This window comes from Rhinichthys klamathensis, unplaced genomic scaffold (assembly GCF_029890125.1).
Source record: "Rhinichthys klamathensis goyatoka isolate OS25496 unplaced genomic scaffold, OSU_Roscu_1.1 h1tg000269l_1, whole genome shotgun sequence".
In the NCBI taxonomy this organism is placed as follows: domain Eukaryota; kingdom Metazoa; phylum Chordata; class Actinopteri; order Cypriniformes; family Leuciscidae; genus Rhinichthys; species Rhinichthys klamathensis.
In genome coordinates, this window is record NW_026606789.1 from 2,509,521 (window position 1) to 2,535,251 (window position 25,731).

A 25,731-nucleotide genomic window follows, 5' to 3' on the forward strand; every position below is an offset into this window, starting at 1 on the left:
TGAACCTTGATGACAACAACCATAAAAACAGTGGACTGATCTTTCAAAACACATCTTTGACAAGCCAGACACAGAGCAAACATGGTGTAGATACTGGCACCTGACCTCTCAGGACACAGATTTGACAATAAAACTATGTGGTCTAGGTAACCAGGTTTGAGTTAGACATCAGAAGACAGGCGAGAGTTATTCGTCAGGGTAACCTCGCAATCTTGCAATGACACTATCTCAGCAGATCAAAATTAGGGTAAGTGCAATTAAAAACTGCACCGTGAACGAGATGCATGCGTGCCTGTGCGCGCACACAAGTTGCCAACAAAGCGTTCGATCGGGTGCTAGACATAAAACAACAAGCGAAACTATCAAGTTCAATCCTGTCAAAACTCTCCAATAACCCATCTGACCGGGTCCACTGTCCTTCCGATGACTTAATGTCAAGGCGTTATGATTATTTCAGCGCATTAACAATAAAAAAGAGGTATCTTTGTCAAGCACTATACTCGTTGGAACATACACACACTGATGATGAGGAGGATGATGTTGATAATTATGCTAGCCTGCTAGCTAATGTCTCCTGTATTAATAAAGCATAACACCCCCTCAATGGCAGCTTACAGTGGCTGTGATTAACACAAGGAGCTAATTGCAAGAGCCATAAGCTAATCAGATCATCTTCCGTATGCTCGAGAAGACGAAGGCGGAACTTACCTGAAATCCTTCTCTACAACATCAGATTTTGCGTTTTGAGATGTTGTTGTAACTGAGCAGCGGCGGTTAGCGGATGAGAGTCAAGTGCCGCTTCAAGTGTTTTGGAGTCCTTTTACACCCCTAGCACACCGATTTTAATGATATGGCTGTCACTTATCAATATTTATGGTGGTGAGGAGTGTTGGTAACGGGTCAGTGTTGGGACACAGTGTTGTCTTTCTCTCTCTCTCTTTCTCCCTTTCTCTCCCCCTCTCTCTCTCTCTCTCTCTGTTTTCTATAAGAAAGAACCCCCCCCCCCCTCTCTCGCTTGAAAGCCGCTCTTCCTGCGAGAAGAATAATGTGCGCTTGAAAACGCTCTGCCCACTTTCCAGTGTCGCGCGCTGCGATTGGTTGAACGCGCACAGAGCGTAAGACGCGGACCAATCAGACTGGTCATTTTGTGATTTAAAAACGCGTTTGTGTGTATGTATGTGTGTGCGTGTGTGTGTGAGTAGTTCTGTGTGGATGGCTGTCTAAACATTGGTAGTATTATGGTGGGCATTATTTTGAATCACACCAGCAAATCGTTTTTTTTGAATCCGTGTAACAGATTCCTTCAGTGATTCTATCGGGAGATTGCAGGGGCCGTTCACACACAGACACGCGTTTTGTGTTCAATTGCGTCAAAAATCGTGTCAAGGTTTTTTTTTTAATTTAATTTCCCATTCTTTTTATCATATTTAAACGTGCTAGACTAGACAGACGTATTTGAACATCTCGCTGCTTTTCGGCGTTTCACGCATGAGCATTTGGCGCTTTCGAACTTTATAAAATAGTTAATTTATGAGTGAGTCGGCGTCAGATTTGCGTTTACAAATGCTGCAGTAATTATGTCCTAAATAAAATTTAAAAAAGCATGCCCTAATGCTATTTTATAGTCATTTTACACTACTAATAATACCTAGTTTCGGCTCCTTTCTCTCTCTCTCCTAGCCTGGGAAAACCCCAAACAGACAACTTCCGGCAAATTTAGATTTGCTCTGAAAGTTATGCCGCGTTCCAGGCAACCTGTAACCCGTGTTTTTTCAACTCGTAACTGGGAGTACATCGATCTAGTACGAATTCACGGGTGGGAAGTCACGGGTTTGACTGCCGTTCCAGTGCACTTTCACGGGTATAAGGTTGGAAAAACACGGGTTACAGGTTGCCTGGAACGCATCATTAGTCTGGCAAAGAGCTCATTCAAGCCCATTTCCAATCCGTCGAAATCGAGGCACCAATCAGAAACGTTGGGGCGGGCTTTACACGATGACGACAGCGCTGGGATTTTGAAGCAGATTTTGTAGCCTACATTACAAAGATGGATGCCGCCGTCTAAAATCACTCGTTCGAATCAGCTATGGCGTCTGTTTTAAGCGATTTGAACGTTTCCTTTTTGTTAAAAACCGAGCAAAGAACAACACTCGGAGTTTCTCCAAGGGGGTAATCCACCAGCCGGATACTGAAGTCTCCCCGGGCGCCGCCATTGGCTAGCAAGCCTTCACCTGCTGTTAGCATCCCATTGACTCCCATTCATTTTTGCGTCACTTTGACAGCGAATAACTTTACATCTGAGACGTTTAAAGACTCCATTTGTCCATTATTTATTTCTAAAGAAACACGACAATGTATAAAATGCTCCATTACCTTGTATCTTACGTTGTGGCCCCGTAGAAGCAGTTTTTGTAAAAATAGGCTAACGATTGCGTCATAACACGCGACTCTCTGTCGCATAGAAGAGAAATTACCGTAAAGACAGATGTAGAAGCTCACGCGCAATCAGGGGACGTGGAGGCATAAAGTCAAGGGAGAAGCCCATAGAGAGTCATAAAGTTGATCCTGCTGCTAGCTCATGAACAGCTAATACTCACGATCTCCGGCTCTGCAAAATTCAGAAGGGAATGATTCAGATTCCTTTTGGCACCGCTACTAGAAGACGTACAACTGTCAGTCAGGTTGCTCACGTCACAACTACGTCTTCAAGCTCAGTTTGAGCATGCGCAGTGCGCTTGGCAATCAGGAAGTGAGTGCTTCTATTCGACTTCACTTTTCTCCGTTGAAGTCTATGGGGTCGCTGTGTCCATTTCTTTTACTGTCTATGAGTTTCTCCGCCGCTCTGCATACGTCATCTCCTTCATCGCTCTGATTGGTTTTAGGTCTATCCGCGACGTCCGTTGGTGACGCCCCTCTGGAAATGATTTGTCGATGATGCTTTGCCAGACCATAACTCAGTTACAACTGAGAAGAATGGTCTGGTTTTAACCAGGCTATCTCTCTCCTTGTTATGAACAACATTCGTACAAAGATAAGATTCTTCCAAACTGAACAATGCCGCTTTTGCTTTCAGTCGGTCTGGACTGGTTTCTTCAAGACGTCTGTTTGTTTCGTTCACGACATGTTGACATGTTCTGCTGGGGACACACTTATTAACGACCAGCTGAAACATTTTAAGACTGCAGCAGATTTTGAACACCGACTGAGCGCGACTCGGCGCATTTGGGCATGATCAGTCGTAAGTATCAAATTACATTCATAATCGGCCTGACAGTCGTTAAGTGTGTCCCCGGAGTGGGAACACCCGTCTCGCTTTAGATTCAAAATAATAATAATACTTGTTCTCTGAAGTGGTCACTATTCGTTCAGTTAGACCAACCAAATCAAATGCTGTTTTATATTGCTAATCTTTGACTACACAAGTCGAACCAGAACGATTTTGGTTGCCTTGTAGGCTACCATGCCCTTTGAAGAATTCAAGAATTTCTAATCATTTTAAATAACCAGCTAATATTCATTATTGATTAAGAATATAGACGCACTTTATATTACTATAATTGTCTAGATATGTGGGTACAATATTTTTTTTTTAATAAATTATTTATATATATATTTTATAAATATTGGTAAAAAATCAACATAGTTTTAAACATTTTTTTAAGCCACATTTGTGCAGTAAAATTAACTTTTTTAATATATTTTTTATTTTATTTATTAATTAAATTTATTTATTTATTTTATTAAATGTGCCATGCTTTGGGGTGGATTTCTGTCAGCTGGTGGAAAACAAACACACTTTTAACATGAAAATGACATGAAATTACTATAACCAGTAGATGGCACCAGAGGAACACTCTTTAGCTCATTTGCCATTTCCACTGCCATTAATAGTTCTTTTCGCATGTTTTGCTTTTGGATTTATTATAAAATGAATATTATAACAAATTTTACTGCACTAAAGTATGAAGTTGGTTATAGCAAGAGTAAAGTCACAAAGTCTCATGCCATTTAGATGAAAGGAATTTCATATAAATAAGCCCAGATTTTACAGTGGATAGGAAGCCGCCTTTAATTGTTCCCGTATCATATTATGTAAACTGCATTTATGACAAATAACTACACAGATGCAGATATCATCACAATCTGGCCTGGACCACAAAACCAGTCACATGGGTCAATTATTTGAGGTAGGTATGGTTTGTTAGGATAGGACAATATTTGGCCGAGATACAACTATTTGAAAATCTGGAATCTGAGGGTGCAAAAAAATCGAAACATTGAGAAAATCGTCTTTAAAGTTGTCCATTTATGTTCGCGATTGTGCTGCATTCACTCACAAAAATAAATGTTTTATATATTTACGGTTGGAAATTTACAAAATATCTTCATGGAACATGATCTTTACTTAATATACTAATGATTTTTGGCATAAAAGAAAAATCGATCATTTTGACCCATATAATTGAGGCCTGTCGTCGGTTTCATTTGAGTTTTAAAGGGAGGCGACAGGGGCGTCACTAGGCCCTTTTTAGGGGGGCTTCAGCCCCCCTAAACTTCTGCCTAGCCCCCCTAAAAATGTGAGATTAATGTAGGCTACACAAATTCGTGTTCGCTTCAGTCTTGTTATAATCAGATTCAGCGCGTTCTTCATCTTCAATCCGCAGCGGCGCCGACAGAGAGCACGTCAGAAACAGAGGACAGGGTGTGTGTGTGTGTGTGTGTTCATGTGTGTTCATCTGAGCCTCATTGGTCTGTCACTGCTCGTCATTGTCAGAATATTTGAGATGACCAATCAAATCAAAGTAGGCAGGCTTTATGTTCACAGACGCTGCTGAGCGCGAATTTTAACAGTGTGACTCGACGCGTACGGTCAAGTGCGAGATAAGATGTAAGTAGCTAAACTTAACATTTCATATTTTACTTTTTTTAGGTCATAAATGTTAAACGAATGACAAAAAATAATCAGGCAAACTAATATAGTTTTGTCTAATTTCGCCATTTTGAACTGAAAATAGGCTGTAACGTGACTCATGTAATGTAATAATTAGTTTACAAGAAACGTTAACAAAGCCGTTTTCAGCATGTTAGGCACAAGAGATTAATAATGAATGTGTACATATTGAGGATATAATACAAATTGTAGCCTTTAGTAAATTAAAAAAGCTCAGCTTTAGGAGGGGAAGAGAAAGGGACGAAGAGACTGAGAAAAAAAGAAAGAGTGATGGAGATGAGAAGAGAGCAGGTATTGACAAATAATCTGCCCACTGACATGGTTTTAAAGCTATTTCTTATCCTTTTTTGGTCTTCAAACGTCTTGAAATGCACATATCAGAGAAATAAAAAATTTGAACCCCCTACCAACCTCAAATTTAGGACCTCTGTGACTAAAGCCCTGTCTACGGCCCTGTATTAGGCATAAGATCAATAATAAATGTGTAGCCTACATATTGTGAATGCATTTAATAAACTTAATTACCTTTAGTAGCTTTCAGTAAATAAACGCGTCTGAGAAAATGATTCAGGCAAAATCAACCTATCAATTGACCCTATGTTTACTTTCTTCACTGACAGACAAAAATGAAAAGCCTATATCAGTCAAAGCTCAGCTTTAGGAGGGGAAGAGACAGGGCAAGATAAAAACAAAGAGAAAAAGAGTGTGATGCTGATGAGGAGAGAAAAATAATCAGCTGCCCACTATCCAAGTTTTTTGGCCTTCAGAACATCTTAAAATGCACATAGATCAGAGAAATCAAAATTTTCTCGGGGAGGCCCTGAACCCCCTTATTTGCCCTACCTCACATTAGGGACCACAGTTATTATAAAACCGTGCCTTTGCATCGTAATGAAAATGGTTAATAGTGAGCTTTAGATCCTAAACTTAAGTGTTACATTTTTTAATTTTTTAAAAAAAAAATCATATTGGGGGCTTAGCCCCCCTAAAATGTAAATCCTAGTGACGCCCCTGGGAGGCGATCACGAATTACTGTACATATTACAAAGTTAATCGCACATTATTAGGGGGGCTTGGTGGAAATTTAGGGAGGCTAAAGTCCCCCTAAAATGGGCATAGTGACGGCCTTGAATCTAAATATAATCGTATTAAAGTAGCCTATTCATAATTTAAAAAAAAAAGAAGTGATTATTAGTTGGCCCCTATGCTCAGATTCTTAACAAATTAAATGCACGTTTTCAGATACATAAAAGTTTTTTTTTTATAAGCATAAATCTGTTAATTTGTCTGAGCATCGTGACCTATACCTATTTCCAGGATTCCCAAGCTAAACACCTGGCTGAGGAGAGACCACATTATTTTTGCAATGCTCTTTTTAGAATGTTGCTCTCCAGTGTGCTTTATAAGCACATACAGTGTGTGGCACCCTGCTGTGGAAATGATTGGTTTATAGTGTAGTCTTCCACACTTCATGTTTCTCCCTCTCTGAAATGATGATTCAGTCAGTCCCAGAGGATTCATTCAGCAGTGGGTCATTGAACATGACCGCTGAGCCCTGAATGCTCTACTTAACCTTCTGCTGTTCTGTCATGGATGTAATCACACAAAAACAACATCATATCATTTTACATTCAACATTTTTTTTTTTTTTTCAGTAGCCAAGTATAGTTTTAGTATGGAGCCTACTATCACTGTGCATTTAACAACATTGGTAATCTATTAATGATGCTCTGGAATAACTGGCACAATACTGTTTTGCATTTTAATAGGGAAATGAACCGGATCCAGATCTTATCTCATTCTCTATTAGGCAGTCATTCAAACTGAACCAGATTGCAACGAGAAAAAATGAGATGGACGATAATGGTGTGGATTTTGATTCATCCCAGCGATTTGAATCTTTAGATCTAGGTTACATCGTTACGTATGTATAGGTGGCGACTCCCCTGAGCGAGTCATTGAATCAACTGAATAAAAAAAAAAGCAAATGACAGAAATTGTTGTGTGTGTGTATGTATATATATATAATATTATTAATTATATATATTTAGTCAACACAACAAAATATTTTTATACAAGTAGGCCTATACAAAGAGAATAATTATTATTAGCCTATTTATTTTGTCAGCCCATTATGAGATGGCTGAAGTTTCCTTAGTATTTGATTCATAGATTAGATTTCAGGGGCTGTGGGTGTTACCACCTGCTATATTAAGTGCAGCATTGTCTAACAAAGAAAAGGAAGCTGGGAAAAATGATAAATGGACATGCCGTGGCATCATAGTGCTGGAGAGAAAAAAAACAGACTGAAGTCTAACTGTTTTGTGTTACGGTGTAATGATCACAGCTGGCTGTTTTCTCCTCTCATTATGATAAAGGTATCAAGAGGTTCGCGCAGAGGTATTGTGAGGGAAACGGATGGCTTGTTATTCTATTGTGACATGACAGGCTGAATGAACAATAAAAATGGGGGAAGAGAGAGAATTTTGTCGGAGGGCCTTGATTGGAGGAGAAGGAGCACGCCGTGATTGATTTCAGGAGAGGGCGAGGAAGGAAAGTGGATTCAGGAGGTGTCTGTAATCAGAGAGACAAAGCCAAACGTACAAGTGCGGTTAAGAGACAGGTTTTGTGTAAGGAAAAAAACAGCACACCTCCCCTTCCCTTTGTAATTTGAAATATGCATGCTCTTGATACAGAATACCATACCTCGATCATTCCTGCCAGCACAAGACAGATGGCCTGAATCTCATTTCCACTGCTGTGCTACCTTGTCTTGGCAGCTCATCTGAAACTCTGCTATTAGTAAACTCTTACATACTGTGTGTGTCAAGGTATAATGTACATTACAGGTATTATGGCAACTTTAATCTGGCATTTTCCCTGTTTTTTTAAATCAAAGAACTGAGGCACTGAATGAAGGCACGGGTTAGCATGTTGTGGGAGCTTTGAGGATTGAAATATAATGAGGATCTGGATTACAGGAGACAATAAAGCACAGTGTGATTTGATTGTTATCGAATTGTGGGCGGATTCATGCTCCCAGTGGAACAGTGAAAAAAACAGAAGAAAATATGCATGCAAGTGCACATTCTATATGCAGATGAGAATGATTCATTTAATATATCGTATGATAAGCCCTAATAATCACAGTGCAATCAAATCCCAAGCCATAATGTTTCATCTTTTATCATACCTGAGCATTCAGGTTGTTTTTTTTCCTTTTTACAAAAAAATGTAGTGCATTCAAAGCCAAATATGAATTAACTAATCAACCATGCTGCTGGTGATTTTGTATATTAATATGTACTAAAAGTTGATCAGAATATGTATTAGTGAATTTTGCTTTGAGTGTGTTTGTAAACAGAAAATACTGAAATAAACTACTGGTTTAATTAGTAAAAATATCTGGTAGTAATTGAACTTTGCTTTAAAGGACAGTTAACTCCAAAACAGAGGAGCATTTATGTAAAAACATTTTTGGAGAAACCAATAATAAATGCTGTTTCAGCAGAGTTTTGTTCTCCCGGTAGCACAAGAGATGGCAGCAAAAAAAAAAGGAAGAAAAAAGTGACATTGGCCAAGATTGCGCATTACACTAAAACAACAGCAGAGGGCAGTGTGGAATAACACACAATCTCTACACAGCAGTTTCAGTGGTAGAACTAAAGAAAGGTTAGCCTACTTTCTCAAAATATTTGAATTATACATGTATACCGAGAGAGCAAAGTCGCCTCAGGACAAAATCAATCAGTCGTGGAAACAGGAGATGGCAATTCCGAGCTCAAGTGCACAAACCCGTGTCTGTCAGCCTGTTCACTCAGCAATACTGATTACTCTGGTTTATGAGATACAACCACTGGGTGGCGCTAACGACAGCCGCTCTCTTCGTGCCTTTTATTTTTTTTATCTTTGAAAATGGTAACACTTTACAATAAGGTCCATTAGATTAGTTAATGTATTAACTAACATGAACTAACAATGATCAATACATTTGTTACTGTATTAGTTAATCTTTGTTAATGTTAGTTAATAAAAATACAGCTGTTCATTGTTTGTTCATGTTAGTTCACAGTGCATCAACTAATGTTAACAAATACAACCATTATTAGTAAATGTTGAAATTAATATTAACTAAGATTAATAAATGCTGTATAAGTATTGTTCATTCTTAGTTCATGTTGACTATGGTAGTTAACTAATGAACCTTATTGTTACCCTGAAAATACTTGCGATACGTTGATGAAAAACACCTTTCGATTCATTTCAAAGACTTTTCTGTAACATTTTAAGATTCTACTGTTTGTTTTGCTGAAAGCAAGAGGGGAGACTGATCTCTGCAGTCAGACATAACCTCACCCAGCCTCACCCTCTACTAATGGATTTGAAATGGCTTTCCAATTCACTTTCACTATATACCTTTATTTTAAGTAAAAATTAATTTATAATTTATTGTATTAACTGATCATGGTATGTAAGGTATGTAAGTATTGTAATATAGCCAACTATTTTTATTTTACTATGTATATTTAAATTTGATATATTAGTGCTGTTAATCACATCTTACAAATAAGTTTGTTGTTATATGTGTACATATATATTTGTATGCGTGTGTATATGCATATATATGTATGTCAGGGTGGGAATTATGTAATTTTAGGGGCAAGGCCATTTGGCCTCCACCTTTTCTTTTTTTTTAGGGGCACCAAGGCCATATGACAGGGCACAAAGGCCATTGAGTACAATTCGATGGTTTTCCCATTCAGATTGATACCATAACATCCTAATTTGGAATAAGACACGGATTATGACTTTTTTAAATCAAAAATAATTTTTTTACCTTCTGTGATCTGATTTGGCTTCAGATTAAAAAAAATCAGACAGAAAATATAATATTTTATGTATAATCAGGCATGAAAACAGTTTAGGGGTGAAAAAGGTGAGAAGGATATTACCCCTCTAGGGGGGTCCGGGGGGCATGCTCCCCGTAAGAAAATTTTATATATTCCATATTTTAAAGCATCAATCTGATGAATTTTTAGATGCATTTTTTTGCATACCAGCGCAGTTAAAAAAAAAAAATCAAATAGAATTTCTATAACTGTGTTGAACTGATAATCACTCTTTTGTGTGTTAAACACAATCTACTTAATACAGACAACTTCATTATAAAGAAAAACAACAAATAAAAAAAAAATATGATCATAACCAATCATGACAAAAATTCTATTATAAACTAGATTAGTGGATAACTCAGCAGTAAAATTTTGTCTAGAAAAATCACAAGTGTACAATAATTTGATCAAATCTGAACATTTAGTGAAAATAAAACATTATTTACTGGGGAACAAATAAGAGACAATAAGTGTAGCACTAAATCTGGTAAAACGTTACACATTGCTCTTTGTATTGTTGTAAAATACATGAATGAAAAACAAGATAAAAATCAGAAAGATCAATTATTTTATATATAGTCTAGGCTACTATAAAATTAAGACATTTTTTTAAATGTATATCACAGCTGTTTAATGAGGCAGCAACATATGATAGATAGGACAGAACAAAAAAGGATATTAAGAATCTTTCATTGCGCAAAAGTATTATATGATTATGAAAGGATCCAACACAGTGCGACACAAAGCGCTTATGCGCATCCCGAGCGCAGGATGATGCGCTTGAAGCAACACAGTCACAGCGCGCAGCGCGTCGAGTCCGCATTGAAAAGTTCAAAGCACAAAGACATCGATATCGATGCGTAGTGTATTATACAGTATCTATCTATGCAATAGTTTATTGAGCCTTTTCTTTTAAGAGTTTTAAATTTCAGTTACTGTGCGCGTGAAGAACAATTATAGTGCTCCAGTGTTGTGATCTAACAGACACACTATAGAAAGTAACATGATTAAGTTACAGCAATACAGTCCAGCAAGATAGTCATTTTATGCGAAACCATAGAGCTTTATCTACAGATCAAGTATAATAATATTAACATTGAATCATCTTGGAGAGGGTTATCTGTAACCGAACGCGACGCGCTGTTTGATGCTGAATGGAGAATGACTGACAGTCGCAGCGGAGGGAAAAGTTTTCGTGAATTTGAATTTAATGACTTAAATTTCTATCTCACATCATAGGCTACTAATAGTATGGCTTCATATAGTATACCATTCTATTCAATTCAATAAAATATTATTCCTGTTAATAGAAATCTGATGTAAACTGAGAATATATAAATATTTCTCCAAATCTGCACACTTTTGAGCTAAAAGCCGTGAGTGACGTTGTTTTGTGAATCGCTGTCATGACGACAGCACAGGAGTTTTTTATGAATGGGAACGCGATGGGGAAAAGAAACGCTTCAGTGCGCCGACGCACTGGTTATGACACTGCACCTGCGCGAATCCACGAACTAATTGAAGTTCAGAGACTACTTGGGTGGCCCACTATGCCGCACTGGCGCTTTATACATGGAACTTGGACAGGGCCAGGGCACACAGGCCACTGTGGCCGTACGATGATTTTTTTTTCACGGGGCATGAAGGCCAAAGTGTAGGGCAACGGCGGCCATGGCCGCGTGGCCGCGGTATAATTCCCACCCTGATGTATGTATATATATACACTTACAGATATGCACACACACACACATAAAATAATATATATACACATATATTATATAAACAAACTTTTGTTAGATCGATTTGAAAGCACTAATGTGTGTGTGCATGTATATATATATTGAATTGCAAATAACAAAATTTATATACTTTAATATATTATAATGTGCATTTATATATATAATTATATTGTATTATATAATTAAAATAAATTCATATATATACACACATTATTCTCACATTCACATTATTGCAAATGATAAGTAAATAATTTAAGATATATTTTAATTTGTTTTTATATGCTATTTATTAATAATAATATTGAAAATAAAGTATATATATAAAATACAATTACATTATTTAAAGCTGCAGTCCGGCATTTTTCCTCTTTGTCGCCATCTCTGTTCGAAATCTGCAATTGCAGTCATTCGCGGAATTATCAACTTTACGTGGGTTGTAGTTCAACACCCTCGACACGGCACAGCGCGGATGAACACAATGTTTGAGGAGAGTGTGCAGCTGTCAGTCACCGCGCCGATGTGGATATTGTCATTCAGAATCACAGATATTCTTTTTGGAAGTATGACCAACATAAGAATTTTCACCGGGAAATGTCATCTGAACTAGTAAGAAACATTCACTTTTGTTCTGGTTCTGACATTGCAGTAAATCGCGCTGATTAAATCTAACAATTGCTTATAAGTTATCATTTCACGCAAAACCGTGCAAAGTAGCTATACTATGTTCTCTAATTGTTAATGTTAACAACGTCAGCAAGCATTGCGTGACTACATCATGTAATGTCCTTCCGATATTATCCTTCCGATATTATCCTTGTTTTCGCATGGGTCCGGTTGCAGTCTCTTTTATTCTGTAGCCACTCCGAAGTCCGAACGAAGTCTTTTGCATGTTACAGCGGGTGAGTCTCTAGTTGTCACTGGTGATCGTCGTTTGAACCTTTCTGGATCCGCCATCAAATTGATAAGTTTAATTATATCAAGTGCTGTAAAAATCTGTACTGTATAAATCTCCACCTCCAACATCCTCACACGCAATATAGCTTATACTAGCCGAGACTCCTTCTTTATGTGTACAGATGTGACGTAATGACGCAAAGACATGCTCGAATCTCCCGCGGAAATCCACCAGTACCACTAAAATGAAAAACATTATTACAAGCTTACCGTTTTGCATCGAGCTAAGGCAAGCAGATAGTTTTGAACACTGGCTGGTTATGTATTTTATCAAATATGTATTTTGGATAATTTTTAACCCAAAAAAAGCTACGGACAGCAGCTTTAATAAATAAATATAAACTTCACCCACACACTTCCTTTTTAATAGGGATAATTTATTTGTTATGCCACACATATAGAACTAACACTTCTCAAAAGCAACACAATACACATACTCGTGCTGCACACTGCAACACAGTGAACAACTTCAGCTCTTTCGTAAAATACTCAGTGGAGCACCAGAATCACTACACCTCACAAGAAGCTAAACAAAGATCTCTCACACACACAGACACAATTAAAGGACTGATGCTATTTGGATACCAAAGCATGGATGGGGGCAGGGGCCGTCACGGAGAGTGCCATTGACTACAGACAGATCTGGACCTTTGAATACACTGCTTTTCCATCTAGTCTCCATTCTACAGGAGCTGGCTTTGCGTGGCGTTTTGTGTAGGAGAGTAAGCACGATGAGCACACTAAGACCAATGACGGGCCGCCGCTTCAGATGGGCTTCCTGAAGTTCTTTCCAGCGAAACGAGCCTTGTCACCAAGCTCCTCCTCAATCCTGCAGATGTCATACATTATCAGAATCAATCTTGAAATCTCACTGTTTAAACAACTTAAGAAGTACAGACTGGGACTTAACGCTATTTATTATAGTTGTAATGATTAGTAAGACAAAACGATAAAAAAAAAAAAAAAGAGAAAAGTGTGAGGACGGTAAGATTAAAAAAAAAAAAAAAATTAAGCAATTCTCTTATGTTCACCAAGGTTGCATTTATTTGATCAAAAATACAGTAAAACAGTAATATTGATTTTTTTTTTTACAATTTCAATATTTTCAATATTAATTTATATTTAAAATATATTATATTTTAAAATGTAATTTATTCCTGAGATGCAAAGCTGAATTTTCAGCATATTTCCTCCAGTCTTCAGTGTCACATCATCCTTCAGAAATCATTCTAATATGTTGATTTGCTGCTCAAGAAACATTTCTTATTATTATCAATTTTGAAAACAGTTGTACTGCTTAATATTTTTATATAAAGACACCATAAATAGAAAGTTCAAAAAACAGCATTTATTTGAAATAGTATGATTTTGTAACATTATAAATGTCTTTACTGTCAAAATAAAAGGATTAATTTCTTTGAAAAAATCTTACTGACCCCAAATTTTTGAAAGGTAGTGTATTTTATGTGAGAAGAAACACAGTTGAGTGCTATAAAAACATGAAACTAGCAAGCATTTGGTTCCTAGGGACAACAGTCAAATATACTTTACAGTTACTATGCAAAAATATTTTACTGCATAATGCAGCGATTGACCAATCAGAATCAAGTATTCAATCAGAGGCCATTTAAGAGTACAATAATGATACATAAACGCAAAAGCTCACCTCAGCAGCTGATTGTACTTGGCCAGGCGCTCAGACCGGCAAGGAGCACCAGTCTTGATCTGAGGGGAAAATAAGACAATTTACTTTTTGATCCCATAAACAGCATTGGCCGGCCATAGATAAGAGGGTGTTTGGCAAACCATGTACCTGGCCAGTGCAGAGTCCAACCACAAGGTCAGCGATGAAGGTGTCCTCTGTCTCTCCAGAACGGTGGCTGACCATTACACCCCATCCATTAGTCTGGGCCATCTTACAGCTAAACAAAGGAAAACCGAAACAAAAGACATTACATTCAAGACCAAATGTAGTTCTTATTTAAAAATGTCCACAACCATCGTGTGAGATATTAGAAACACTCACGCCTGAAGGGACTCGGTGACTGAGCCGATCTGGTTGACTTTGAGCAGCAGGCAGTTGCAGGCTTTATCAGACACCGCTTTGGCGATGCGCTTGGGGTTGGTCACTGTGAGGTCATCACCCACCACCTGGATGTTAGTGCTGGCAGTGAAGTTGCTCCAGGCCTCCCAGTCATCCTGGTCAAATGGATCCTCAATGGAGACCACTGAAAAGCAAAGATAAGACTTGATTGATTTGGGCTGGAGCTGAAGTGACCACCTGGCACATATCAATCACACAATCTACATATTGGTTTGGAAATGTAAACACATTGTACATATTGAAATGTACATATTGGTTCGGGAATGTTTTTAAATTTTTTTTTGAGTTGTCAAAATATTGGCTCTATTAGGTCTTACTGTGTAAATGCAACTAAAGAGATCTGTGCAATGTTTACTTTAAAATATTTCAGATATGCTTTCAAAGTAATTAAAGCCATTTTTTTGAATACGTAAATATTTATATTTATATTAAACTTTTTAAATAAAGGATTTTTTATTTGATTTGTGCTGTTTTGCAAAACTGGTATAAAGAATCATGAAATTTTACTGGTAATTAACTACTAAAATTTTGAAATTGTGACAAACCACTTATGCTTAGGCTGCATCATCAAAAATAAAAGTAAAAAGTATTATTGTGAAATATGATCACAATTTATTTTGTAATATATTTTATAATGTAATTTATTCATGTGATTATTCTAATATGCTGCTTGGGTGTTCAAGTAACATTTCTTATTATCAAATTTGAAAACAGTTGTGCTGCATAATATATTTGTGGAATTATTTTTCAGTTTTATTTGATGAATAGAAAGTTCAAAAGAACAGCATTTATTTGAAATAGATTTTTTGCAACATTATAAATGTTTTTCTGTCACTTTTGATCAATCCTTGCTAAATAAAAGTTCTTAACTTCTTAATAAAAGTAATAAAACCTTACTGACCAAAAACCTTTGAATGCACCCTGCAATACAATTGTTCAATGAATATAGGCATACTACAGGCACTGCACTATACTATATAGTTTATTTATATACACTGTATCCCGTTAGTATCTAGGGAACTGGCCTCAAGGGGGTTAAATCACCCCTGCCGAGACACCCCTTCAGCAGGGTCTATATCATTCACTGCTGGATCTTTTCCAAGACCTGTGTCTTTTTTTAGAAGATCTAAAGATACCCAACATGCATGAGGGAGGAATTTGTGTTTGGGTAAACATACTTAGGCAAGTAAAAAGTGTGTTTTTGGTAACACTTTACAATAAGGTTTAACATAAGTTAACTTTACTAACAATGAATATTTTATATATAAACATTTGTTAATGTTAATCTATATACTAATTTATCACATAACTTGTCTATTTAGATGCTCTGACATCAGATCTGCACAAAGCAGTTGTCACTGGCCAGCTGAGGATTACAGTAGAGTATCACACTCTCACACACATACTATCACTAAAGATCAGGGCAACTGACCAGGATAATCTTTAACAAAGCTCCTGTAGAGGTCAGCCAGCTGGTCAGGGCTGATATAACGGCTGGGGTCATCAGGTGATTTGAAGTCCAGGTCGTACTTGCCACCCTTGTAGAACTCAGAGGCGGCCACATCCATGCCGATCACAATCTTGTCAGTGTAGCCGGCTTTGCTAATGGCATTCTTCAGCAGCTCCAGAGCTAAAAAGCAAAATTTTAGGTTAAAATGTTATATGAATGTATAAAGCAAAGTTTATGTTTCTCATACAGTAATAAAAACTACATGTGTATAGCACGTCATACTGCAGACTGTTAACTTCCCAAAGGTGTTTCATGTCAAGTGCCCATTTACAACTTTAAGTACTCATTACAAATCATTAATATTTCTATAGCAAAAAGATGAGTTCAGGCACTGATTTGTATTTTATTTAAACTTGAGGATCTATCATCTTGAGGATATATTTCATTGTGCTATGCTTATAACACATAAGCTTTTAACCTACAGCAACCTTTGGATTCCTGACTAATATTTTAAGACAACTAAATTAACATTGAGATAAAAAAATAATACTGGTAAAGAATAGGATAAATATTGAAACATTCAAAGAGCAAATAATTCAGCTAAATGTGAAGAACTCTACATTATTTTTCTCTTAGATGGGCAGATGTTATGACTGATTCGCAGGCAGCACAAAGGTCATGAGCATTCCCAGAATTCCCCAGAGACTGAGCCACAGCTGCAGAACTTCACTAGTTTCAATTCAATTATAGCAATGCACAAGATCTTAAAATAAAAACCATTTGTTTTTTGATGGAAAGAAATTAGTTTTGAAGTATAAGTTTAGGTAATGATTCACAGTATCTCAAGGATTTTGTTGTTCAAATGGTCATGCTTGTAAACTCACTGATCTATCATCAAGATAACGGTAATCTCTGACTCCTCGAGTTATCTCTGTGTCATCTACAATCAGTCTATATTATACCATATTGTTTTTCAATACATATCTGTACTAGTTTGCTTGCCAGAGGCTAACAGGATGAATTGATTTATGCATGTAATCTCTTATATAGTTACCTTAAATTCCCCAAGTTTGTTTTTACCATGAGTATGTTTTATATTTATGGTGGTGGTCTGTGTAAAAATATGGGCTATTTTACATCAGTTCATAGTACTGCAGCATTTACATCCTTAAAAAACTGACTAAAAATTGTAATGCCTTACAATTGAAGGCATTCTAGATCTAAACTCCCTCATGAAACTCCAGAATCTCACCTTCTTTGTTCTCAAGAATGTTGGGGGCGAAGCCACCTTCATCGCCCACATTGGTGGCATCTTTGCCGTACTTCTCCTTGATGACATTCTTCAGATTGTGATAGACCTCAGCACCAATGCGCATGGCTTCTTTGAAGTTGCTGGCACCGATGGGCAGGATCATGAACTCCTGCATGGCCAGCTTGTTGCCGGCGTGGGAGCCGCCGTTGATAACGTTAAAGGCCTTTGAAAACAGACAGTCTATTTATATTGTGCCAGAGTTTGCATACTTCAGTAATGTTTATGGTACATGGGAAATTTATTCCAGACCAGAACAATTAAGCATGCACTAATCAGAAATTTTGGCTGACATAAGCTGACTGTCTTTCAACTGAAGCAATATAGAATTTTAGCCATGTTTCCATCCATGCAGAACTGAAAAAACCCCCGAAACATCACAACAATTTGTTTTTAAAAAGTAGCGTTAAAAAGCTTAACAAAATAGTGCAAAAGAGAAATGGAAATGGAAGTTCTAGCCACTGTGGCTCTTTAATTTAAAGTAGCTATGTTTCCATCCAAAGTTGTGTATTTATCATATGCGCAAAATAGGAATATCGCACAAAACATTTGCGAATAAAGTAGCACATCCATCACGTGTTCAAGACAACAAAATGGTTACTTCCTGGGAAATTTGCGCAAAATATCTGTAATAAAAGGAAGTTTGGGAAGCCACTGTGGCTCTTTTTTCCTACATCATAAATGACTTGGGTTGCACAGATGAAACCCTCTCTGAGACGCAAGTAATGTTATCTTGCATTCGGATGGTGGTGTTTGGTAATGCAATCATGTGAGACACTTCTGGGAGGTCATGATTATACCAAATAATTCTGATGACAGACTTTGGCTCAGGTATTTCATAATAACTAAAACAACGTTTGAGATGCTGTGCAAAAGGGGTTAGACAGATCGTAGTTGATCCGTACGGACCAAGCCCCAAGGTTCGGCACACAAGTGATTTGTGGTTTAAGCATCATGAGTTTATCATTTGCATGAATTTCGTCTTGCTAATTTACACATTCAAGCAATTTTAAACCATTCCAGCGCAAGAAGAGGCGAAAGAGAATTCAATTTGGTACTCGCAGTTATCTGTGCGCACAGCTACAGATAATAGGCTACCTGCTTCTGTGTATGTCATTAATGTTTATCAAACAACAAAACAACTTTAACAGACATTCATCTATATACAATTTACAGTGAACACTAGTGTACATTTAGGCCTAATTATTCTATTTCTGCACCTTAATACTAGGGTAAGACCTTACTTTATTTGTAACTTTGTTATATTGTATTTAAGCTTGAAATTATGTTCTTATTTTTTCACTGACTGTTCACTTTAATAATGTTTGAACTTTATTAGTTAAGCTAGTAGTTTTTGCTGTGGTATTGAAGTACTTAATGTGTGCTTGAAGTAATAAATGGAAAACAAAGTTACATTTGCCCCCCACCCCCAATTAGTTTTTTCTTGCTGATCCGAAAAATTATCCGATCCGTGACTCAAAAACTGTAATATGATCCGAACTGTGAGATTCGTGATCCGTTGAACCACTACTGTGCAATGATACTTATCCGCTGGTTATTCCATTTATCCGATCACATCCACTGTTGAGGCAAATTCACGTAAGGTTTTTGTTGCGCATCGAGTGATTTATTCTGTAAATGTGTTTCCATCGTAGGCTATGCGCATGTCGTCTTATGGGATAAAAAATGTATTCGCCATCAATTGAGCGCATATGTTTTTTATGCACATTTTCTGGCATCTCCATCCAGCATTTTTTTATGCAATATCCCACAATGCGTACAAAAATAGGTGGATGGAAACATAGCTAGTGATAATTTATTAGTGGTTTAGAGTGTGCAGACAGACGCTCTGATGAACTTGATGTTATTCAGTCACATGACTTGTTTTTTGTAGATGCATCTAATTCATTCAAAAATTCTTTTAGGTTTACTTGCTGAAAAGTGATATCCCAACACTTGCATAAAATAGGTGGATGGAATTATCAAAACATTGTAATGTAAAGCAGAAAAGACTAATAATTATTCTGTTTATTCTTCTGAGCACGTACAGGGACTGGGAGAATGACTTCTGGGTTGCCAGCGAGGTCTGCGATGTGACGGTAGAGGGGGACGCCCTTCTCTGCAGCACCAGCCTTGCACACAGCCAGGGAAACGCCCAGGATGGCATTTGCACCAAACTTTGCTGTGGATTCAAGTGAGCACATTCATTAAAATAATGGATGCATATTTCAGAGTCTTTATAAACCAACTTGAAGAGCTGTGATAAATAACACTTTCATTTCGTAAATACATTCTGTTATGGCAACTAAAGGAATTGTAATGATAACAAAACCCTTAATCATATTAATATGCTTACACTTGTTGTCTGTGCCATCCATATCAAGCATCAGCTTATCGATCTTCTCCTGCTCCAAGACTGAAACGCTCTGTTTAAGCACAAGAGATTATTAATGACAATATCAATCATTATACAAGGAGTATAATGTCCACACAAACTTCATTTAGCATAGAACAAATGCAACGTTATGGCATTCACAGCATTGTGAGATTAGGGGGAGGGCTTTATCTTTATAACTGTCTTTAGAAATGACTAAATTCTAATATTTTATCAAACATTAGTTAGTGTTCACAACAAGACACTTACCACTTCAAATAATGGTCCCAAACTTATCTAATTCTCTCAAATAATCTTACAGTACTTGTCTTGCATATTACGAATAACCACAGCTCAACAACAGTACACATTATCAAGTTAGTCAAAGAACAAATATTCCTACCTGGCTAACCAGAGCAGGTGCAATTGATTTATTGATATGCTCAACAGCTTTTGAGACACCTGCAGGGACACAAGCAGACCATCACTGACCCAGGCTAAGGAGTGGATGAACATGCAGAGCAGACATGACTAGATGATCACAGAGCAGGTAAGTGCTGTACTGTCAATGAGAACATCTGTGATCACCTACAAATACCTGCCGTGGTTAGTCATCAAAGCAAACCCAAACGCTCATGCTGCTTCTGTGCTATATCAAAAGGGGTTAAGTTCCTCACTTCAGTTAATACACACGCTAATTTACCTGATTACACAAAGCAGGGGCCAAGAACTCATTTACATATTTAACAGCTCTTTTCACCCCTGACAGAGGAGAAAAGATGGCAGAAGAAACAGAGGATGAGAGAAGAGGAAAAAACTGCAGTGCAGATGGAAAGACCAATGAAAAAACTGTGAGGGAATTATATATTTCAAAGAAATTAATGTTTAAAAAATAATCAAATAAATAAAAGTATATTCTAAATTTAATTCAGATTTTTACTGGATGGTTATTATGATATATGAAATATACATATTATATTATGCACATTTGTATAGTATTACAAAATGAGTTTCTCACAGAAAATTAAATTATATTTTAATAGGCACACTAATTTTCACATTTATTATTATTAATGTAAAAAACGGTTGTGCTGCCAAATTACATTTTTCTGGATTCTTTAATGAATAGAAAGTTCAAAGAACAGAATTTATTTGAAATAGAAATCTTTTGTAACATTATAAATGTCTTTACTGTCAATTTCTATCAATTTAATGTATCCTTGCTAAATGAATATTAATTTAATTCTTACTGAATAGTTTTGTGTATATTTCATTATTTATATTTTAATCTAATGCATTTCAAAAACCCTTAACAATAATGCAATAACAATGCAATAATGTTCAAAAACTCCTCAAACATTACAACTTGAAAACATTTTTTTTTTCTACTGTAAAGGATAGAGATGCTTTGAAATACTACATGTACAAACTGAATATCTGAAATACAAACCTTTGCCCAGATAACGTGTCTTGTCATTGTCGCGGAGTTCAAGGGCTTCATAGATGCCAGTAGATGCGCCACTGGGCACTGCAGCTCTGAAGAGGCCTGTTGAACAATAAATATGTACCGGTAACCATTATTTACAGGTTTCTTCATACAATGTACACGTACAAACAACTGATTTTGCTCAAAATAAATCCATTTCCAGAATTCCCTACTAGAAACACTGAGGTACCATCAGGGTACCATATAAGGAATGAAAGGACACACCTCCTCACTGCAGAAGCAGAATCACAATGTATAGAATCCGCTATACCAGAATCCGTAATACCGCCAGCGGATTACACATCAATATATATAGTGTATATAATATATCTTTAAAGGAAAACAAAACTAATTGATTGATTAAACAATTGATAAAAAGCATGAAGCCTCAAGCCTATTTTTTATCAACTAAACTCAATGTAGAAAGTGTTGTCAAGGGGGTTTCCTCTTGTGATGTAACCGACTGAGTGAAAGGTTGAGGTTGGCACACGTGCACTTCATGATGGCACATTTCAACTCCAAGTGTGGCAAATCTGCACATCCATACTCAATCAGCTCGGCCAGCCAGAGCGAGCAGTTGAGTCGATTGCCAGAGCGTGCAGATGAAAACGGATTTAAAGCTTAACCAGAAAATAAATCAACTATTACATAGCGATTTTGTACCTCAGTATCCAAACATACAAAATAAGAAAACTGAGTAGAATAATGCCAAGTTCTGATCTTTGTAGCATATCTGTGTTAATACCCCGATCCAATCATTATCATATCAAATGATTTGCCAAATTCTTAAAAATTGTGCACTATTAAAACAACTCTAAGCTATACTTTAGGCTGTATTTTTCCAGCCCGACCTCACCCTGTTTAATCAAAACACATTCATTAAGCTGCGCTCAAATACACACAGACACATTAGATCTGGGTGAGTTGTCTGCACTTCATCTGGGACAGAGAGTTGGCAGAGGATGAATATACATTTTACACGTTAGTCCCTAAAAAGAATACCACCTTCATCTTACAGTGAAGTATATACTAGCTTGGCAGTGTATGCCAACTCCCTCTCTCTCTTCAATACAATCTGGCAGGAGACATTCTACATATTTGCTCACTTGCCAGCCTCAATCTTTCAAAATGGTCATTCACTGAATATAATTAAAACTCTGGGCATAATATGTTAGAGGCCAAGACACCGCCTTGTGTTAGACTAGAGTGCAGGCCACTAGACAAAAAGCAAGTTCTAAAATCACGTATATACTTCAATGTTGTAGTGAATGAGCAAAACATTAATATGAGAATAATGGCAAAGTCTAAATGTACACTACCGTTAATACGTTTTTTTTTTAATGTTTTTGAATGAAGTCTCTTATGCTCACCAAGGCTGCATATATTTTATCGAAATTACAGTAAAAGCAATAATATTGTGAAATATTATTACAATTTAAAATATAAATATAGTCTACTGTCACTTTTCATCAATTTAATGCATCCATGCTACATAAATTAATTTATTTTAAAAAGAACTTCTGTGTGCAAATGTGCAAAGCACCACCATACAGTAGCAATGCAATCCAAGAGGTATGTATTACTTTGGCTATTTATAACCACCTACCACCTGATATGTCGACTCTGGGCTATTGGACTCCAACATGAGGGCCTGAATAGGCAGGGAGCCGTTCAGAAGCTCACCCATGTGAAACTACCACCGCATTCAGACTCTATGCCCCAATAACATCGCATACAATGTCAATTACTGTCGCTTTGTATTGATGTTGGACATGTAATGGACTGTTCTGCACAGCAGTTGAAGAGACAGTTTGTGGGCATTATCTCTGAAATGGTCCCAGTTTTATATTTGCTGGCACATGTCAACCTTGCAAAATGGATGAATGGATTAAACGTCCTGAAAGAAGGGTCAGATTAATGTATAATATATAATTAATTATTTTTTGAGTATTAAAAAACTATTTGCGGTAAATAATACAATACAAAATGCTCGAAAATGTTAAAAGTGCTTGACAATTTGATTATTACAAACCTTTCTTAGTGTAGAGATCAACCTCCACAGTGGGGTTTCCACGGGAGTCAAAGATTTCACGAGCGTGGATCTTCAGGATAGACATGGTGCAGTTTCTGAGCAGAAAATAACATGTTAAGAACATGAGGATCTGATAGAGACATCAATCACAAAATAACACAAATAAGGCTGGAGATGCACAATATACCGGTACCATATTGGTTCATATCGATATCCATAATATCAAGTCATTTCGAGTCATTTTTATATTTAGGTTACATTTAAATTTTAAACTTTAAAAACACTAATACTTTTAGTATAACTAACACATTTTAATATAATAACTAGAAAAACTTTTTATGTACACTGATGTTGTGATACCTAAGTTTTATTATAAATATTATTCATATTTAATACAATTAGTTTATTCTATATATTGCACATTTGGTCAAAGCTAATCCCACTGAAGGCCTCATGGTGATTTCCCCACAAGGAAATTATTACTCTACTCCAAATTGAGTCAAAGATGAAGAAGGTACTGTTTCACCATCAGATTCAGCATAAACTTCTTTTATGATTTGGAGTTTCAGTTGATGCAGTCACCAGAGGCCTTACAGATTCAAACTGAGTAATCCACCCCTTTTTGACAGTCAACATGAGCAACAGGCAGCAAGATTTGGGAATAAACTAACTTAATGACTTGCAGTTGACTATTTCCCTCTCCAGCCAAGAAAAGCAGAGCCTTTCAGCTGTCAGCACCTGTTCACCTAGAAATGCAGCTGTACTGGACATTTGGAAATATGAAGTAACACTTGAATCAGCTCAAGCATGATGCCGTTGAAGGTTTCAATTAATCCGGGACACTAATCATCCATCAAATGAATTAATTACTTGACTTTCTTTAAAATAATTAGTTTTCTGAATCTGTTGTGCCCTCAAACAAAGGATTTATTTTACTCATGTAGGCAAACATTAATACATCAAAACCCCATATTTTCATTGTCAGACCAGGATGACACAAGAAAACCCTTTCCCATGAATATCACAAGACTCATTTCCTCATCATCACCATTTCCTGTCCTGTCAACGTGGTGTGCTAACATATAAAACCAACAAAAAACATCCACTTCATTTGGACCAATGGAAAATCCTGTAGCCTTAAATGTCTGTGGAAACTTCCCACTGGCCACAACACAGTGGGTTGGGTTAACTGAGACAGACAGTAACAAGTGCCCGGCCTCCTGTCTGCTGTGGGTCGAGAATGTGTTGCTATCAATTTTAAGACTGATAATGAGAATTACATTAAATTTAGCTTCAAATTCAGGACTTTAAAATGGGTTTGGTGATCTGTCACTACATTTCTTTCAGTCTAAAATAAATCTATTTGCAACTTTTAAAAGCTACAAAATAAATAACAGCAATGTCTCCAGTTTAAAAGCCTATGTCCGGTGTCAAACTGGGACTCGGTTTAGTTTGCTGTCAAAATACCGGGTAGACCAGCTGTAACCTTAGACGAACTACTTCCAACATAAAATGGCCTTTTCTAATTAAACATGTTTAATTTAACCTAGATCACAGCTGTATCTATTCTTAAAAATAACTCACATGTGCGTGACATAAATGTTGCAATGTTAAATTTAGATAACAGTAACTGAATACTGAGATTCTAGAGGACGTCACCGCACGACAGCATCACCTTCAAAATTGCATAACTCGGTCGAACATCACGACCACTGATTTGGCACATTTTAATTATCATGACAAATGTTTCTAACTGCTAAAATATAAAAGCTACAACACACGCCCTGAATTCACCTTACCTTATCTGGCCTAACCAGTGCAAGGGAAGTCGAATGCTGACCGTGGTGCAGAGCAGAGAAGGCAGAAGGCTGATGGACTTGCGCACTGTTAAATGTTGAGCATCAGGAAGCGGTCAGCGCGAGCGCGCTTCTCGGGCTGTGATTGGTCAGACGCGCATCACGCGGCACGCTAATGAGATTGCATGGCAAAAGGCACGTTTTTAACCGGCAAGACTCCGCCTTCGACAGGGATGTGGAAATTTTAATTCATTGATTAAAAGCTTTTATTTATTGTATCTAAAGGCTATGGATTAAATGCACTTGCCGTTATGGGGGATATTAGTTGTGGATGTTGTGTTTGAAGCTTTTTGCATCGAGTATTCTCGTGTTTTATGGTGGAAACTGGTGCATTGTGGAGTACGTGCAGAGCATCACCTACTTCAGTGATGCGTCATAGTGAGCGTGCACATGAGTGAACAAAAACTGATTGGACATGGCAGCTTTTATGTCATTTTGAGCTCAGTTTACATTGTGATTTATAAAATTACGTACATTCGATTGCACGCTAGTTTCAAATGGTATATTGTTCATAATATGTTGTTTAAATGATAGCCTACTATAATTAATTTGATAGATCTTTTTGTTTTTTAATTTTAGCCTAC

The 25,731-nt window shown here is 36.9% G+C and overlaps 1 protein-coding gene across 2 annotated transcripts; it reads right to left on the reverse strand.

The window, feature by feature from the left end:
- Positions 1-12,892: 12,892 nt before the first annotated feature.
- eno1a (enolase 1a, (alpha)) lies at positions 12,893-25,249 on the reverse strand. Of its 2 annotated transcripts, none has more exons than XM_056268041.1 (12): positions 25,091-25,249; positions 23,292-23,386; positions 21,224-21,319; positions 20,177-20,235; positions 19,756-19,825; positions 19,448-19,581; positions 17,343-17,565; positions 16,073-16,270; positions 14,563-14,764; positions 14,350-14,458; positions 14,203-14,261; positions 12,893-13,365 (listed from the first exon to the last, which is right to left on the reverse strand). In XM_056268041.1, the coding sequence occupies exons 2-12, from the start codon at positions 23,374-23,376 to the stop codon at positions 13,302-13,304; spliced, it is 1,299 nt and encodes a 432-aa protein (XP_056124016.1). In that variant the 5' UTR covers positions 23,377-23,386; positions 25,091-25,249; the 3' UTR covers positions 12,893-13,301. The 2 variants fall into 2 exon arrangements, with proteins under 2 accessions (XP_056124016.1, XP_056124017.1); XM_056268042.1 differs by lacking the exon at positions 20,177-20,235 and adding an exon at positions 20,477-20,535.
- Positions 25,250-25,731: the final 482 nt, after the last annotated feature.

Bases quoted from the DNA above. Each gene is read 5' to 3' on its own strand.
- eno1a (XM_056268041.1), bottom strand. From the start codon at position 23,376: ATGTCTATCCTGAAGATCCACGCTCGTGAAATCTTTGACTCCCGTGGA. The intron at 16,271-17,342 runs GTGAGATTCTGG...TTTGCTTTTTAG, and splicing joins CATTCTTGAGAACAAAGAAG to CTCTGGAGCTGCTGAAGAAT. The intron at 13,366-14,202 runs GTGAGCTTTTGC...TGACATCTGCAG, and splicing joins AAGTACAATCAGCTGCTGAG to GATTGAGGAGGAGCTTGGTG.